The sequence below is a fragment of the Chionomys nivalis genome, chromosome 3 (assembly GCF_950005125.1).
Source record: "Chionomys nivalis chromosome 3, mChiNiv1.1, whole genome shotgun sequence".
Lineage (NCBI taxonomy): Eukaryota > Metazoa > Chordata > Mammalia > Rodentia > Cricetidae > Chionomys > Chionomys nivalis.
In genome coordinates this window covers 111872351-111890263 of record NC_080088.1, presented here as the reverse complement: position 1 = coordinate 111890263, position 17913 = coordinate 111872351, and the positions used below count along the sequence as shown (strand labels likewise).

At 45.5% G+C, this 17913-nt stretch overlaps 1 protein-coding gene across 1 annotated transcript in view; it reads left to right on the top strand.

The window, feature by feature from the left end:
* Pptc7 (protein phosphatase targeting COQ7) overlaps window positions 1-17913 on the top strand; it is a 37979-nt gene that overhangs the window by 16338 nt on the left and 3728 nt on the right. The window contains exons 2-5 of the mRNA XM_057764593.1: window positions 6895-7074; window positions 11350-11548; window positions 15064-15187; window positions 16946-17075. Coding sequence (XP_057620576.1) covers window positions 6895-7074; window positions 11350-11548; window positions 15064-15187; window positions 16946-17075 — 633 coding nt within the window. The remainder of the gene's footprint in view (window positions 1-6894; window positions 7075-11349; window positions 11549-15063; window positions 15188-16945; window positions 17076-17913) is intronic.

The window sequence follows — 17913 nt, the reverse complement described above, 5'->3', positions numbered from 1 at the left end:
AGCTGTGTGCTCAGAGAACATTACTACTGGAGACATAAGATGATTACAGTGAATTAAAGGCATCTAGCCGGGCGGTGGTGGCGCACGCCTTTAATCCCAGCACTTGGGAGGCAGAGGCAGGTGGATCTCTGTGAGTTCGAGACCAGCCTGGTCTACAAGAGCTAGTTCCAGGACAGGCTCCAAAGCTACAGGGAAACCCTGTCTCAAAAAAAAAACCAAAAAAAAAAAAAGAAAGGCAGCTTCTAAATTCCATGGCAACTCTTCGGGTGGCATTAAAGACCATTTTCACTATAACTCAGCCTACCTTCTCAGCCTTTCTTTGCTGATAGATATTAAGTACAGACTGGATACATAATAGTCCCTTGAATTCAGTCGGTCATGATTGTCATTTGTTACCTAAAGTAAGATACAGCCCACAGGTGAGCTGTTTGGCCAGGATTCTCAGGATTCCTAAGATAGAAGTACTTTGAGCACACACCTCTGCAACCCCTTCCTCTTTACTCTGGCCCACCACTGTGGTGTCAGATCTCATCCACCTCAGTGCCTAACTAACTTTATGCAGACACATCCACACGGATGCTTACTGACCTGGGGTTCAGCACACATCCCAGGTGAAATGAGAATCTTACACTGGCATCTCCACATTATTCTAGCTGTGCACTGGCCTACATAGCAAGTTCTAGGACATCTGGGACTACATAGAGACCCTGTCTCAACAAACAAAACCCCAGAAACCTGTTGATACAAGGTTTTCCCATGAAGTCTTGACCCAGGGCAGAGTGCTCTTTCTATTGAATTAGAGGCATTCCTGTTAAGTGCTGAGGAAAACTGGAGGGCAGAAGCGCAAGTCTGTTCAGGATGCATTATGGATGCCATTCTAAGTGTTTTCATCTTGGTTACTGTAAAAAAAAAAAAAAAAGGGAGATAGAATTATTCCTGAACTGACACATACTACTGTGCCTTGGTGGTTGTGGTCCCAAAAAGGCAGCAGAATCCGAAAGCTTTTCCATCTCTCTAAAGGAGACGATGTCCACCGATATCTTGTCAGAAGCCCTTAAACAAGGAAGGTGAGAGGCCCAGTGCACCCAAGCTCTCCTGTGTTGTTCCTCCACGTGTCCTGTAACACAGATGCTGACATTGCTCTGAAGAAACAACACACATAGAAAAATAAGGAGGCTGCAGAAGATGCTAAATTTTTGATCAAGAGAATAAAGGAAGTCAACGAAAATACCAAGAACAGATTACCAAGAGATGGAGGCTATCCTTCCTGAGAGCTTCTAATCCTGTCCAGAATAAGTCTTTGAGTCACAAGTAAATGATCAGGCCGGGGGTGGGCGGGGAGTGGAGATAGAAGGCCATCAAGATGGCTCAGAGGGCAAAGGTACCGACCACCATGAATAATGGCATGATCCCTGGGACACATGTTGGGGAAGGAAAACTTAGACTCCCACATATTATTGTTTGACTGACATACATATACTTTGACAAGCCCAAGTCCTTCCCCCCCTTCAAAATTAATAAAATTTAGAACAATATAATAGTTAATTTTATTTAATATATTTTTTTTGTTTATTGTTTTTTTGTTTTTCGAGACAGGGTTTCTCTGCGGTTTTGGAGCCTATGCTGGAACTAGCTCTTGTAGACCAGGCTGGTCTCGAACTCATAGAGATCCGCCTGCCTCTGCCTTCCGAGTGCTGGGATTAAAGGTGTGCGCCACCACCGCCCGGCTATTTAATATATTTAATTAACACATTAGACTTAAAAAATTTCTTTGTGCTTTGTAGCAAACCCCTAAGGCTGCTGTACAGTGTTTTTTTAAGCCATATCTTTAATTTTCAACATTTGTTTTTTTAAATTATTTATTTATTATGTATACAATATTCTGTCTGCATGTATGCCTGCCCACCAGAAGAGGACACCAGGTCTCATAGCTGGTTGTGAGCCACCATGTGGTTGCTGGGAATTGAACTCAGGACCTCTGGAAGAGCAGCCAGTGCTCTTAACCTCTGAGCCATCTCTCCAGCCCTGTACGTTGTTCTTATAATCCAGACTGTCCCTTCCCATGTCCTTCTCTGCCTGTGAAAATTAGAGGATCCTCTAGAGGCAGCCGAATGCCACTTTTAAAGAAGGCCTGTAAACATTCCCCATTCATGCTAGGACCCCAGTCATGATTTCTAATGCAGGTTCACTGGGCTGTCACACACTGACCGCGGCTGCCACTTTTTGAAATACGGTGCTGAAATCATAGTGGTCTTCAGGAATTTTTCCAGGTCACAGTTTCAGCAGTTCTGGGGTTTTGCCTTTTATATATGCATTTCTAAATAGCGACTTATTTTTATTTTTTTATTTTTTTGGATTTTTCGAGACAGGTTTCTGAACTAGCTCTTGTAGACCAGGCTGGTCTCGAACTTACAGAGATCCGCCTGCCTCTGCTGGGATTAAAGGCGTGCGCCACCACCGCCCGGCCCTAAATAGCAACTTTATCTCAGGCGTGGTTCACCTTCTCTTTGTGGTCTAAAGTTTCAAATACACATGTGGTGCAGGTCATTCTGGCCCTGCACCCACCTCTTCCCCTTCTAGATCTGAGTGAATTTCAGGTGTAAACTAAGGCTCCCCCCTCCTTGTTTTTTTTTTTTTTTTTTTTTTTTTTTTTTTTTTGGTTTTTCGAGACAGGGTTTCTCTGTGGTTTTGGAGCCTGTCCTGGAACTAGCTCTTGTAGACCAGGCTGGTCTCCCCCTCCTTGTTTTATTGGAAATTTGTAGCACTGTTTGAGTTTCTTTTTTCCCTCAAGAGATTGAGCCTGTGTCATTTTGCCTGGGATACTTGTCTGTGAAAGGTGAACAGGTGCCTAGGAGATTGTGCTGCTCCAGGAGAGGCCTGCCTGCTGTGGAAGGGCTGTCCAGTCACTCAGCCTCTGGTTTGTATTTTCAGCTAATTGTGGTTATTGGACCAGAGACTGGTTAAGAAAAATTCTTTCCCTGAGCAGGCAGTAGAGAATGCATGATTCATCATCAGATGGTGGCCTGGGACTGTAATCTCGGATTCTGTGTTTTATCATAAATTGTTACATTTATGATTCTGAGGAAGCAAGAATTCCTCAGAAGTATTTCAGTAAGCATTCTTCTTTTCTCTGTCCTTCTCAATGCATGCCTGCTTGAAGATCAGGGTAATAAAATGTGCCATTGACTCCTGTGAGAAGTGTCTCGTGGCTCCAGATGCTAAGTTCATGGATTCTCACTGGGGCGGCAGCTCATGCTGAACCAGACTTCCATGCAGCAGGCACAAGGGTGGCTTTTCTTTAGCTTTGTTACTCTTGCTTTTATTTTACTTAATCTTGATGATGTGGAAATCTTCCGGTATATCAAGGTAGAGGTGAGTGCAATTCTCATTCAACTTCAACAACAATTCATGACCAGGCTTGACTTCTCTCTCCTCCATTGCCTGGAGCTCCAACCCCAGTTATTTTGAAACAGATGCCAGGCTTCTAGCATACTATCAGCTGGTTTGGAGTTGCTCCAAAGCGAAGTGTGGCTTGCTGGTGGTCATATATATGGAGGAGTTGCTGCTGTGGTCTTCCTTCTGCCTCCTTTTACTTTCTTGGATGTGTTTTGTCTCTGTTGACAACCACTGCTACCAGAGAGTTTCCTGTATCTATCAGTTTTGTCCAAGTATGTTTTTAAAGGATGCCTGTGGAAGTTAAATGTACAAAAATGTAGATGTTTTATTGGGAAGTGGGGGACTGTGTTTCATACTCAGAAGGTGTTGGATTTGGGCCAGGGATGTAGCTAGATGGTAGAGTACTTGAGCCTTACAATATGAATAAATAATTAAATATGAAAGAAATAAAAAGCCTACCCATTTCTTCGTGTGTGTGTGTGTGTCTAGCCTAGACAGAACTCAAGCTCACTGTCCAAGCAAAGTTGGCCTTGAACTCTTGGTTTCTTCTCAAATGCTGGGTTTATGGGTATGTGCTATTGCTATCATGCTTGACTTTTTAAAAATGTTTATTTATTAGTTCATTTATTTATTTGTGTGTGTATTTTTGGAAATGTGTATGCCACAGCATGTACATGTGGAGGTCAAAGGATAACTTGCCACAGTTTTCTCTCCTTACCTGTCAGTCCCTGGGTTCAAATTCTGCCCAGCCATTATCAGCCCAGCCATCTTGTTTGCCCCTCCCCCTTAAATTTAAAAGTAAAATCTCGGGAACTAGGGAGATGACTCTGTTGATAAAGTACCCACTGTGTAAGCATGAAGACCTGCATTTGATTGGCAGCACCCACATAAAATCTAATGTAGTGTGCACTATGCTCCAGTGCTGGGAACAGGTGCTAGAAGGATTCTTTGGGCCTTTCAGGCCAGACACTTCAGCTGAGTCAGTGAGCTCAAGATTCAGTGAGACATACTATCTCAAAAAATAAGGTGAAGGGCCTGCAAGGTGATTCAGCAGGTCAAGAAAGGTGCTTTCTGTGCAAGCCTGGTGACCCGTGTTTGAGTCCCAGCAGCCACATAAGGTGGATGGAGAAAACCAGCCTAATGAGTTTGTTCCTTGACCTCTACATGGGTACTAAGGCACACCTTTCTACACTAATACATTGGTATGATGATGATAAGGTGGAAAGTTGTTGACCTCTGGTCTTCACAGACATATGTACACACATATGAACACATAATAAGATAAAGCCATGGCACATGCTTTGGTAAAGATAAAATTCAAATATCAAATGGTATAATGTTAATTTTTGTGGTTCTGGGATTGAACCCAATGTTTCACACATGCTAAGCAGGTGCTCTTCCCATTGAACTGTACCCTCAGCACCCCCAGACATTCTTTAATTAATTGCTATCAGTTCCTTATTTCTGGAACAACTATTGTTAGTATTTTTTACAACTTCTTCCAGAAGAGCCATATAAAGCCTTAATAATGTGTATTTGTCTGACATTTTTCTGTTTCTTTAATGCCAGTAGGCAGAAATTGATTTTAACTTTGGAAAGAGCAAGAAGTGTGTTGTTTTGCAAGGGGTGAGATGAGAGATGGTACAGTATTGATGTTCAGGTTCTGTTGACTGAACATTAGTCTCCTGCTGCTGACAGGAGCACTGAAAAGACTGTGCTCACTGGCAGCCCCCTGCGCCCGTGGAAGTCCACATTAGTATCATCCAGTAGAAACAAGTATAACGTGAGCCACATATGTGATTTTAACTGTCCTAAGAGAAAGTGAAATCAGTTTCAATAGTGCATTCTCTTTAGTGAATTCTACTCAGATTGTTATTTGTACAAAGTACTAGGTGTTGAGTTCAGGGTCTTGTGAGTGAGCTATTGCCCAGCCCACTTTGGACTTCTTATTTTGAAACAGAATCACTACATTGCCCAGCCTGACCTGCACTTACAGTCTTCCTGAGTAGCTGGAATTATAGACCTGTACTACCAGGCCTGGCTCCCAAAATACTATTGGAGGATCTGCTCGGTATAAAGTAATGAGAACATTCTCCCTTGTTCCTACTAAGTTTTCAGAGCCCACTCATAGCACAACTCAGTGTGGATCAGCTTGTCTCCAGAGTTCCCTGAGTACTCATGGTCTGGCCAGCTAGCCCTGTACAGGACTTGGTTTTTTGGGTTTTTTTGTTTTGTTTTCCTGCAGGAAGAGGAAAAGGCTGGAATATGGTTTCCATTTTCTTTATTTTTTGATGTAGCATTATTTATGTGTGTATTTCTTGCTTCTAGGGTTTGGTTTTGTGTGCATGAACGCTTGTTCTGACTCTGCTTTTGTTCCTTGTCTGATCGCCAGCTCTGGCCCAATGTTATCATTAACATTGCTACTCAAAGAAAAAGCCAAGCTTTTTGGGTGGTAGTGGCGCACACCTTTAATCCCAGCATCCAGAGGCAGAGATAGCAGATCTCTGTGACCAAGGCCAGCCTGGTCTACAGAGCCGTTCCAGGAAGCTAGGACTGTTACACAGAGAAACCTTGTCTCAAAAAACCAAAAGTAGAAACCAGAGACTTGAGAGATGGCTCAGTAGTTGAGAGCACTAGCGTCTCTTGCATATGACCTGGGTTCGGTTCCCAGCGCCCACATAGTAGCTCAACAGAAGACCTGATGACCTCTTCTGCCCTCTATAGGCAGCATGCACGTGATGCTGGCAAAACACTCACATAAATCTTTTTTAAATTAATTTTCACTCTTTCTTACAAAACCAACAATACTAATAACTCCATTTTCTGTATAATATATATAATAATTTTGGTAAACTTTATGTCTTAGCCAGTAGACAATGTGCTCTTTGGTAGTTTAAGATTATTCATGAATATTTGATTTCTTACTTGCTGTTGGTTTTGTTTTTTAAAAGAGGGTCTCTGTTTTGTAGCCCTGGCTGCCCTGAAACTCACTGTGTGTAGATCAGGATGGCCTCACACTCACAAAGATCCACCTGCCTTTGCTGGGTTTAAAGGTGTGCACCCCCACATCCAGCTGTTCATGAATATATGAAAGACCAAATGATAAGAAGACCAAATGATAGAGGGTGTTGAACAGAGGTGTTAGTTTGTGCAGTGGTGCTCCTGAGTAAGGCTGTAGCTGTGTGTGAGAGAGAGAGAGAGGTGGAGTAAGGGTTGCTGGGAAGTTGGTAGCAGTGGTTTCTGACTGGTTTTGGCAGTACTAGGGACTGAATTTAGGGCCTTGTGCGTCCAAGGTAGGAGTTCTGCCACCGAGCTACGTTCTCAGTCAATGGCAATGGTTTTTTTTTTTTTTTTTTTTTTTTGGTTTTTCGAGACAGGGTTTCTCTGTGGTTTTGGAGCCTGTCCTGGAACTAGCTCTTGTAGACCAGGCTGGTCTCGAACTCACAGAGATCCGCCTGCCAATGGCAATGGTTTTAAGAGCACTTTTTTATTCCTCAGGAGTTGCAGATGGTGTTGGAGGATGGAGAGACTATGGCGTGGACCCATCTCAGTTCTCAGGGACTTTAATGCGAACATGTGAGCGGTTAGTAAAAGAAGGACGCTTCATTCCTAGCAATCCTGTCGGGATTCTCACCACGAGCTACTGTGAATTGCTGCAAAACAAAGTACCTTTGCTGGGTAAGTAGATGATTGTGCCTTCTTACAGCACCCACTAATGGCTAAACAAACAAGATTTTATCAGTAATCCAGGTTGGCCTCTAACTCAGAGCTTTGCTACCACTGCCTCACGAGTGCTGGGATTAAAGGTGTGCACCACCATGCCCGGCATTCTTAGTTGCCAGAACCTCTCCCTTGCTCACACCTACATTTAAAGACAGTAGTGGTGTAAGCTGCCCCTTGCCTTGGATTTGAACCCTTTTCACTGAGGCTCTTTTCTCTCTGCTCCGCCTTCTTCAGTTTTCTGTAAACAGTTTTGTCTTCCTGCTGTAAATTCTTCTGGGTTCAGCATGGTGCTGCTTTTCTGACTTCCTCTTAAAGTTTTTATTAGTAGAAGTATGTGTGGTGGGGTCAGAAGGCTACCCAAGGGTGTCCATCTTTTCCTTCCTCCATGTGGATCAAACTCAGGTGATCAGCCTCGGCAGCAGACACTTTACCTACCGAGCCATCTCAGCAGTCCCCTGCCCCCTTTTTATTACTACATTTTATTTATTTCTTTTGTGTGTGGGGTCACGTGTTCACAGTGCATGTGTGGAGGTCAGAGGATAACTTCCTGGAGTAGCTTCTCTCTCCAGCATTCAGGTCCTGGAGCTGGGGTGCAGGCTGACAGGGCCTTTACTGGGCTGGCCCCCTGCTCCTCTTGATGTGCTCAGAGGCTATGCTTGGGTCAATGGGACGTTCTAGATTCCATCCTAGTACCTCTGTCAGAGCTGTAGGGCTATGGAGAAGTCATTTAACCTGGGAGTGGAAGGCAGTTTCCAATATGTCCCTGGGAGTGGACACCATCCCTCTCCAGCCCTGCTGTTCACTTGGACATAAGGCAGCCAGTTACAGCACAGAACGTCCTGCTTTTTTATTGCCTAAAAGGTTTGAGTTGGGGAGGGGGGGTAATTTTTTCTTGTACGTTTTATTTCCTTCTCACCCTATATAACTTGGAGATAGTAATAAATTTAAGGACATGTTTGAGGTTTATTTATAATGTTGGGATTACTGTTTCTTCTAAAATCCACTGGAATAATCCTTTGTTGCCATGTTTGTGTGTGCATACCTCCCTGACCTAACCCACACACCTACAAGGCATTTGCAACTAAACTGGAACAGATCTGGCTGACTGCTGAATTGACTGAACCTTGATTAAGCGCAATTGTAGACGTGCTTTGATTTTTAAGTTATTTTGTTGCTTTTATGTGTGTGTCTCTGAATGTGTCGTGTGTTGGTGCTTGTGGAGGCCAAGAGTTACACAGGTGTTATAAGCCACTCTCTGTGGGTTCTGGGAATGGAATTTAGGCTCTCTGGAAGAGCTGGGTGCTCCTAACTAGCCAGCCTGCCTTTTTGCTTTCTTATCCAGCAATTGTTAAAAAATGTACAAAGTAAATCTACTCTAAAGGACGAGCCTTTATTTTTGATGTAATGGTCCTCAGAAACCTTTAAATACAGCAGTAAGTTCTTAAGAATCTGAAGGGTTGCGCCCACGGCGGCTCATGCCTTTTATTCTAGCACTTGGGTGGTAGAAATAGATGGATCTCTGAGTTTGAGACCAGCCTGATCTACAGGGCAAGTTTCAGGCCAGCCAGGATTATACTGTGAGTCCTAGCTTAAAAAAAGGGAGGGGGGGTCTTGAGTTGGGGCTCTAACACAGTGTAGAGCATAGGTCTAGCATGCACAAAGCTGTTTAGTCCCCTGCACCACAAAAGAAATGAAGCTGAGTGGTCATACCTAGTAAGGTTATTATAGTTGGCTGAAAGATTTGACCCGAGAGAGTGCCCAGGTACCTGCTGATGTGGGTCAGTCTCCTGAACATCCGACCCTCATCTTCGACATGCTCTGCCACATGTATGGGGTCTGAGCCCTGTGCACTTGGCAATCACTTGAAGAGGGGAGGAATGTAAGCTGCCAGGTAGCACATGCCCTCAGTCATTGTTCCTGCCCTGGCTGTGAAAGCCCCATCACTCACAAAAGCCATGCTGATTCCATAGGAGCATGAAATAAATGGTGGCCTGAGGTTGTCACAGTGAGTCATTAGGGGTGTTTCCTGAGGAACAGCTCCAAGGCTGTGTCGTTTCTCACTCTCAAGATTTAATTCCGCCAGCGTCCAGAAGATCTTTTGTGTGGCCATGTTGTAATGATGAGTAGTTGGAGGCTTTTAGGAAGGAAGCTGGCTATACTGAAGACCATGGAGCAGATTCTGACAGCCCTCCGGCAGGTCGCAGCACCCACATTTTCTTTCTCGTAGGCACTGCAGGGCTGTCAAGATCACTACTACTCAGTCTACTTCAGATACAAGGAAGCTGAATTGCCAACCATCAATGATGAAAGAGGCTGTATTAATTCTTTACATTAAATTATACTTTTTTTTTTTTTGTTTTTGTTTTTGGAGACAGGGTTTCTCTGTAGCTTTGGAGCCTGTCCTGGAACTAGCTCTTATAGACCAGGCTGACGTCAAACTCACAGAGATCCAACTATATCTGCCTTCCGAGTGCTGGAATTAAAGGTGTGCTCGTTCCATCACTGCCCAGTGAAATTACACATTTTAAATGAGACAAAATAAAAATAGCCAGAAAACTGAATACTAGTCTCTGTGTTCTATTTCCCCCTCTTGTGTCTGTGCATAGGATAGTGGCACGTCGTTTTGAGTGTGCTCTGTTTTCACACCTGGTGAGGCAGGCACATAGGAATTCTCTCCACATCTGGCTGAGAAGAAACTCAGACTGAGTGGCTTGCCTGTGGTGTACACTGAAAAGCAGCACCCTGGGATTAGCTGTCTCCACAGGCCATTCACTTGCTTTAGGTTTGTTTTTTGTTTTTATTTATTTTTTCTCCTAAAAAGATAGGGTCTTATGCAGCCCAGGCTAGCCTCAGACTCAGTATGTGGCATATGTATATGTGTGTGCAAATAGGAGTTCCAGACGGTCACGAGCGACCATGTGACTGCTAGGAATCGAACCTGGGTCCTTTGGAAGAGAAGCCAGTGCTCTTAACCACTGAGCCATCTCTCCAATCCCCAAATACTAGCTTTTAATCTTACTTCATTTATCTTCTCTTTCCAAGTGTATTCTTTAACGCTTTCCTAATGACTATCATTAGATAGCCACACTTTTAGGATTTGCCATGACTTAACTGGTTTTGCCTCATGGATTTCTCTGTGAGAGCTATACTCTTGGTCCTGTTTCTGTGAACAAGGAAGCTGGATCACAGAGCTTGAAAGTGGCAGAGCTGGGGTTCAAATACAGATAGACTGACTACCGTTCATGCCGCTGAGTGTTTGTGACAGTACTTACCTATTTCTGTGCTGGAGATAGAGTGCAGGGCTGTGCTTGAGCTAGCTGCACCTCTGCCACTTAGCTGCCTGCCTGCCTGCCCTAGTGGCACAGGAGAGACATACAGCTCACTCCTGGTTCTCTGGCTCTTGAGCAGTGTTTTTTTCTTTTAGTCTCATTTGCATTTTTTATTGTTTTCTTACACAAGTCTTTTCAGGAGACAAAGAATATATAAGTTTTCAGAGCTGTGACTCCTAGATTCATTTTACTCAGTGCCTCCCCAGAGTAAGGGTGAGTGGGTTTCCCGCACTCCAGCCAGCCCTGCGCTAGCTTCTTATGGTTCTTGTTGATAATCTGAGAGAACCAACTGTCAGTGTTGTTCCACATACACAGGCATGTTCCATTTGTTCCTTGGTGTGCTGCATATTCTTCTGGTGGAGGCAGGTACAGTTTTTGCTGCAGTCAGCCTGGCCAGAGACTGTGGGCCTTGTGCAGTCTCTGGAAAATGAGCAGGTTGGTCTGCAAGCCACTTGTGTCCTTACTGTGAGTCATCAGTCTCCAGAAAGTGTTTTATGGCTTCAGCAGACGGCAGTCTGGTTTAGAAAATGGTTATGTTTATGGTTAAATGTTAGTAAGTTTAGTGAAACCTCGATACCCTGACTAAATAAAGAATAGTGTTGGGTGTGGTACCCTTGTTCCAATAATTAAGTATTAAAACACAGTACCCTGCTTTGGATGGAGCCTTTGAAGGTGGAAGGAAGGAAGGAGGAAGAGTGTGTGCCTCAGTGGCCCACTTGCCACACCCCTCGTCTTCAGCACATCATCCCTGCTTAGGTTATTGCCATAGTTCTTGGGGGTGGGGCAAAAGAGGGTGGTCCTATGTAAACAAGAGATTCAGACTACAGCTGCTCCCTGGAGTTGAGTGGTGATTGGCAGCAGCCCAGGGGAGACAGTGAGCGGATGCCCATTTTGTTTGTAGGTAGCAGCACAGCCTGCATTGTGGTACTGGACAGAAGTAGCCACCGCTTGCATACAGCGAACCTGGGTGACTCGGGCTTCCTGGTGGTCCGGGGCGGCGAAGTCGTGCACCGATCTGATGAACAGCAGCACTACTTCAACACTCCATTCCAGCTCTCCATCGCACCCCCTGAGGCTGAAGGGGTTGTCCTGAGTGACAGGTAATCTTGCAGCCCTTCCCTGGAGCAAGATGTAGCTTCCCCACAGTCCCCTCCTGTCCTCTTGAGGATAAACTGCCCGTCCACAGGATCAGCTAGTGGAGCCTTTGCAAGGGGCTTAAACTGAGTATCACAGCTGAGCCAAGTTGTTCTAAACATCATCACATGAAAGGGTTGTTCAGAGGCACTCAGCTTTTTGTCTGTTGTATTTTCATGCCAGCAGCACACTGAGTGCAGGATGTGTTAACTGCACTAGGAGTTGAGTTGCTCAGAGGTCTCCTCTGCCTGTGCAGATTTTCATGCATTGCTAGGGGAGCACAGGCAGGTGTCTGTCTTATCTGTCAGAATAACTTCCCCTCTCAAAGGTGCTCTTCATACACATACCCACCAGAAGTGAAGTGTGCAGGCTTGCTTCTGTCCCTAATGGGGTCACTAGGTGTTCTCTTTGTTGCTGATTGCTAATGACTCTTAGTTTATTTTTATACTTCCAGGAACTTTCAAAATGACTGGAACTCTTTAAAATTAAGTTTTAGTTGCTCTTTTTGTAGAATTGAGTAAGGCTAAGGCTTGGCCACCTTACAGGCTACAGAATCCACACCAGTAACTCCCAGTGGGTTTTTTGTGAAGAAACTCCTAGCAAATTCTCTTTTCCTTTTCTACCTATTATCTCTTAGTGAGCCAGATCTTAAAGCCCAGCTAAAATAAGACAGGCGTTTCTGCCATCTGTGATTTTGGAGTGAGGGCATCGTATTATTAGTGTTTGGTGTTGTCTATTTAAATAGTCTGCTTGCTGGGTAGACTTGCACTTGTAATCCTGGTGTTCAGGAGGGTAAGGCAGGAGGATTACCAGTTTGATGCCAGCCTGGGCTATATATAGCAAGACTCTGCCTTAAAACATGTGAGTATTGGCTGGGCGGTGGTGGCGCACACCTTTAATCCCAGCACTTGGGAGGCAGAGGCAGGCGGATCTCTGTGAATTTGAGAGCAGCCTGATCTACAAGAGCTAGTTCCAGGACAGGCTCCAAGGCTACAACGAAACCGTCTCAAAAAGAAAAACATGCGAGTGTCAATGCTGACTCTGGAGAAGGAAATACTTTGAGCTTTCAGGTCAGACTGGTTGCCTGAGTTAGAAGAGCATTTGATAAGACATTTTATTGTATTTTTATAATATATTTATTTTGTGTGTTTGGAGGTGGTGTGTGTGTCATGGCACAGGTGTGCAGGTTAGTTCTCTCCTTCCCAGCATGTGGGTTCCTGGGATCAATCTTGGGTATCAGTTTGGCAGCAGGTGCCAGCCCTGAGCCATCTTGCTGAATCAGCTCTCTTGTGTTAGCAAGTGGACTGTAATGCACAATAGCTGGAGCCATTTGGAGTGAAGGCCTCAGTAGATACCAAGCTCAACTGACAGCTTCCAGATTGTGGTACTTTATTTTCCGGATTGGCTGCTTCCTGTTTTGGCACCTGAATACCAGATCTGCAAGCAAGATTTGGGATAGGCCGGCTAGCAGCACACTCTGCTGGCCTGATGTGAGGTGGAGGTGGCTGCCCATGGAGCCCAGCTCGCCAGCATGTGACTGTGGCTCGTGTTTCAGTGCGGTTGAGAGTTTCCAGCAGCACAGTGTGTTCAGTCAGAATGGGCAGAGCTGCAGCTGGCAGAACACCAGCTCGTGGGTGGGAGTATTAGCAGAACACGGCTGTCCAATGAGAGTGAGGCTCTCACAGGCAGAATGGCAAAGGCCACTTGTGGGGAAAGAAAAACCTCAGCATAAAACAGAGCCCCCGTGCCAACCTGGTCATTAATCTGCACTTCCAGAACCTGACATGCTTGCAAAGACAGCAGGCCAGAGTCTTGCGTGTTTGTTTTGATTTTTACGGAAGGAACTAACCCAGTTTCCACCAATATGATGGTGGCTTTCTCTTCTGCTCTATGTTCTCAGTTGCCACTCTTATCTATAAATGTGTGCTGCCTCCTTCCCTCGGCCATGCGAAGCTGAGCCAGGAGTTTGCTCAGGGCACAGTGCAGATCCTTAGGAATGACAGGACTGACTTTGTGTTTCTCTCTTACCACTTAGCCAAGTGTGGGGTACCTGTTAAGCCTCCGTGCTTTGGCTTTGGCCTTGTTGGTTAGTGTCTACGGTCTTCCTTCTCTTTTCCCCACAAAGTTAAGGAGACGATTAGATGCCTCTGGTTGCCCTTTCAGCCTGGGAAGCAGTGAAAGTGGCCTCAGGAATGACTGAGAGCCAGCCTCATGGGGCTGTGAACTCCTGCCTGCATCTCCCCCATTGTTAGGTCTGTTTCCTTCAGGCTTTGTTAGAAAAATAATCTCCCATCTCTTCATTTAAAAGTTGTACCCAGTGGCATATACCTGTCATCCCAGCACCTAGGAGGGTGAGGCAGGAGAATTATGAGTTGAAGGCCAACCTGGACTGCATGTTGAGACCTTCTCTCCAAAACAAAACAAACAAAAAAAGTTACTCAAAAACCAAGCAGTCGGGGACTGGAGAGATGGGTCAGTGGTTAAGAGTGCTGACTGCTCTTCAGAGGACCCGGGTTCAATTCCCAGCAACCACATGACAGTTTATAACTGACTGAAACTCCAGTTCCAGGGGATCTGGTTCCCCCATACAGACATACCTGCAGGCAAAACACCAATGTATATAAAATAAGATAAATTATTTAAAAAAAAAAAAAAAGCAGTCTCCTCTGCCCCTGCTGCAGCTTCACATCCTTTGGCAGGCTCTGGGGTTAGATTCTCTAGATTGGTGCTCTGAGTTTAGATGGTTCCGCACATGTTTTTTCCCTTCTCACAGAAGGAGCTATATCTACCACATATTTCTGCCTTTGCTGTTTAACAACATATTGAAGGTTTCCTCTCAATTGAGAGGGTTATTCTGTTTTTGCAGTGAGTCATGTAACATGTTTCCTGAAGCCCTACATGCCAGGCATACTCAGTCCTTAACTGTGCCAAAGCCTCTCTAGGTGTCTCTGAGTAGTGTCCCAGGGGGCTCCTGTTCTCCTTGGGGACCCAGCCTCCTAAGAGCCAGAAGGGTGCAATGGTGAGAAGGAAAGCCTTGCTCCGAGGCTGCAGGCTGGAAAGGAGAAGTCAGAGCGGGCTCCCTCTTGAGCCCATGACACAACTGGTCTGACTGCCCAGATTCAGCTTTACTGATGGCTTCTGCTGATAAGCCTCGAGACATTGAAATGGACTTTCAGCTCATTTTTCTTACTATGACTATGTTGTGGGGTGGGGTCATGCCATGGCATGAGTGTGGAGGTCACAGGGCACCTGCGGGAGTCAGTTCTGTTGCTTTGACATGTAGCTCCTTTGGATGGAGAACTCATCAGTAGGCTCAATGGTGGCCACCCTTGCCTGCTGAGCCATCTCACTGGCCCAACTTTGCTTTAGTGGATGTCGTTTTAAAAGCCTCATTACACTGTAAAATTCTGGTAATAGGACCATTGACCCATATCTACAGGGCTACCTTCACCTTGCTCTCCCTCTTCTGTCCTTGCCACAGCCCGGACGCTGCTGATAGCACGTCTTTTGACGTCCAGTTAGGAGACATCATCCTTACGGCAACAGATGGGCTCTTTGACAACATGCCTGATTATATGATCCTTCAGGAGCTGAAGAAACTGAAGGTAATGAACTTGGAGCCTGGTGAGTGTGTAGACCCTGGGAGCTGTGGTCTCTGCACTGCCAAGTTTTATTGAGTTCCTTGAGTTGTCTCTTGGTTTGGAAAGGACGATTTTTTGAATAGTCCTTCAGGGAAATAATGGATGTGATATTCCAGGCAATTATAAATGGGAACATTCGGAAGAGCACTGGGGGAAAACTCCCAAACCCCTCCTGCATAGGGGGGCTCAGGCAGAATGGGAGGGTGTCCTCACTAACATTTTTCTTGGTGTTTTATGCACTTGCTTGTCCTTCTCTCCTTTTATTCTTTTGTTTGTTTGTTTTTTGAGACAGGATTTCTCTGTGTATCTCTGGCTGTCCTGGAACTTGCTTTATAGACCAGGTTGGCCTCGAATTCACAGAGATCCGCCTGTCTCTGCCTCCCTGAGTGCTGGGATTAAAGGTGTGCACCACCACTGCCCGGCTCTCCTTTTATTCTTACCATATACCAGAAACTGCTGAGGCTGGAAGGTTAAGAAGCAGTTAACCAGAAGGCAGTCCAGGAGGCAGGTGCCTGGGTGTGACCCAAGCTGCAGCTGAGGGAAGTTTGGCATCTTCCACAGAAAGTGGGGATGCCAGAGGCTAGGCTCCCAGAGACTCTTGGGCTAGTGCAAGTATTGACTGGCAGAACCTAGCTCTTCTAAGGCAGTCAGCCCCTCACCGTTCTGGCTTGGGGTGTCTCTTCTGCTGCCCAAGCAGTAAGTAGTTCCCTTGCCTGTAAAATGGGAAGTAGGAAAGATCTTGTCCTTCAGGGTGACAGGGAAGAAGGGAAGAGTCATCAAAACCACAAGAAGGGTCCTAATGCCGTGCCTGACCTGGTAAGTAGAAAGTATGCAGGCCCTGCCCCAACCCCCTTCACCTCTGCCCCAGGTTTACCGTCTAGAGGTGAGCCTCTGGGAGCCTCTGTAAGGTGGTATGGAAGCATGGATCTGTTTGGTTTTCATTTTAGTTCCTCTATACAATTACTGTTTTTATCTTATGTGTATGACTGTTTGCCTGGTACCTGGGGAGGCAAGTAGAGAGTGCTGGGCTCCCTAGAACTGATTGGTCATATGGGTGCTAGAAACTAAACCTTGGTCCCCTGCAAGAGCAGCCAGTGCTCTTAACTTCTGGAGCCATGTCTCCAGCTGCCCTGGCCCTCTGGTGGTTGATGTTTAGACGGAAAGATTCAGAACCTTTGAAGTCAGGTCTGAGTGGGGTCCTTGCCCTCCTGTGTCTGTTTTGTAGGTGAATGGAAGCAGCTAGAATAGGGCATGGCCAAAGAACACACAGCAAAGCAAGCCTCTTCGTGGTGATGCAAAGCCTGAAAGGCATTCCCAGCACAGCCCACACTAAGCTGCCCTTACTTGGAAAGCAATATAGCTGGCTAGGGTGTGTTGCCAAACATGGGGACTTCTGCAGCATCCTGAAAATGTGGCCAGAACCCACCTTTTTAGATCATCCTATTTTAGCAAGAATACCTAAAAATTTTTGAATGGAAAACCAAAAATGAAAAATCTAAATTGAAGCTCTGGAACTATTTCAACAAAAAGCTTTCTCATGGATCAGGGCCATAATGGACTTGTTCCTGGTTCTCTCCATGTCTTCTCTAACTAGAATAAAACTTAAGCACAGTGGGGAAATGTTCAGGTAGATGTTCTGCCTTACAGTGCTGTTTGCACGAAGTGTTCTGCAGAACTCACATGAGGCACTGCGGTAAAAATAACTCTGTCCTTTCATTTTAGAATTCAAATTACGAGAGTATACAGCGGACGGCAAGAAGCATTGCTGAGCAGGCACATGAGCTGGCCTATGACCCAAATTACATGTCACCTTTTGCACAGTTTGCATGTGACAATGGATTGAATGTGAGAGGTAAGCATTCTCTGGAAGGTTCTGAGCGCCGGGTGAGAGTGTTTAAGTGTCCTTCCTCTCACTCACAGCAAGGTCAGGAGGGTAGCAGCCAACGTGAAGCTCGCTTCTCCTCTGAGGTGCCCTTCAGACCTGACCTTGACTGAATGAGAGACAGGTAGAACCTGAAACCTTTACTCCACCACTGACCTGATCACACTGGGCCATATTCCCAGCAGCTTAATGTTCTGCCCCTCAAGTGACTGACGCAAACTACCACAGTAACCTGCAAAGGGAAGTTATTTGACATTGCCCTCAACTCTGATGTTTTCCAATCCACTTCATGATGTGACCGGGGAATTAGGCCAGCCCCAGCTGATTCTGATGATGTTGGCATCAGAAGTGTGGGGCTGCCCAGCTGTTGCTAGTGTGATATTATTATGACATGCAGAGCACATCTGAGCTCAGGAAATGTTAGAATATAGAAAAGTGCATGCCATAGCTGCTTGGCACGTTAGAACACAGGTTATTCCTAGTTTCCACACAGTGGGCATGTTTGTCCAGATTAGGACAGTGCTCCTGTGAGTGCTGGCTGGAGCTGCCCTACAGACCGTCACTGCAGCCGATGCTCTGCATGGCCGTCGGCACAGCCATCGTGGGAAAGCAGCAGGTGGGTTTGGGACAGTGGTTTTAAGCTTCAATTAAGTCACTTTTTTGATTTAGTTTCTTTGAAACAAGATCTTAGATGGCTCAAACTAGCCTCAAATAAGTGATGATCCACCTGCCTCAAACTACCAAGTTCTAAAATTATAGGTATGCAGAACCACGTCCTGGCTTCTTGGTGTTTAACCACCTTACTTGT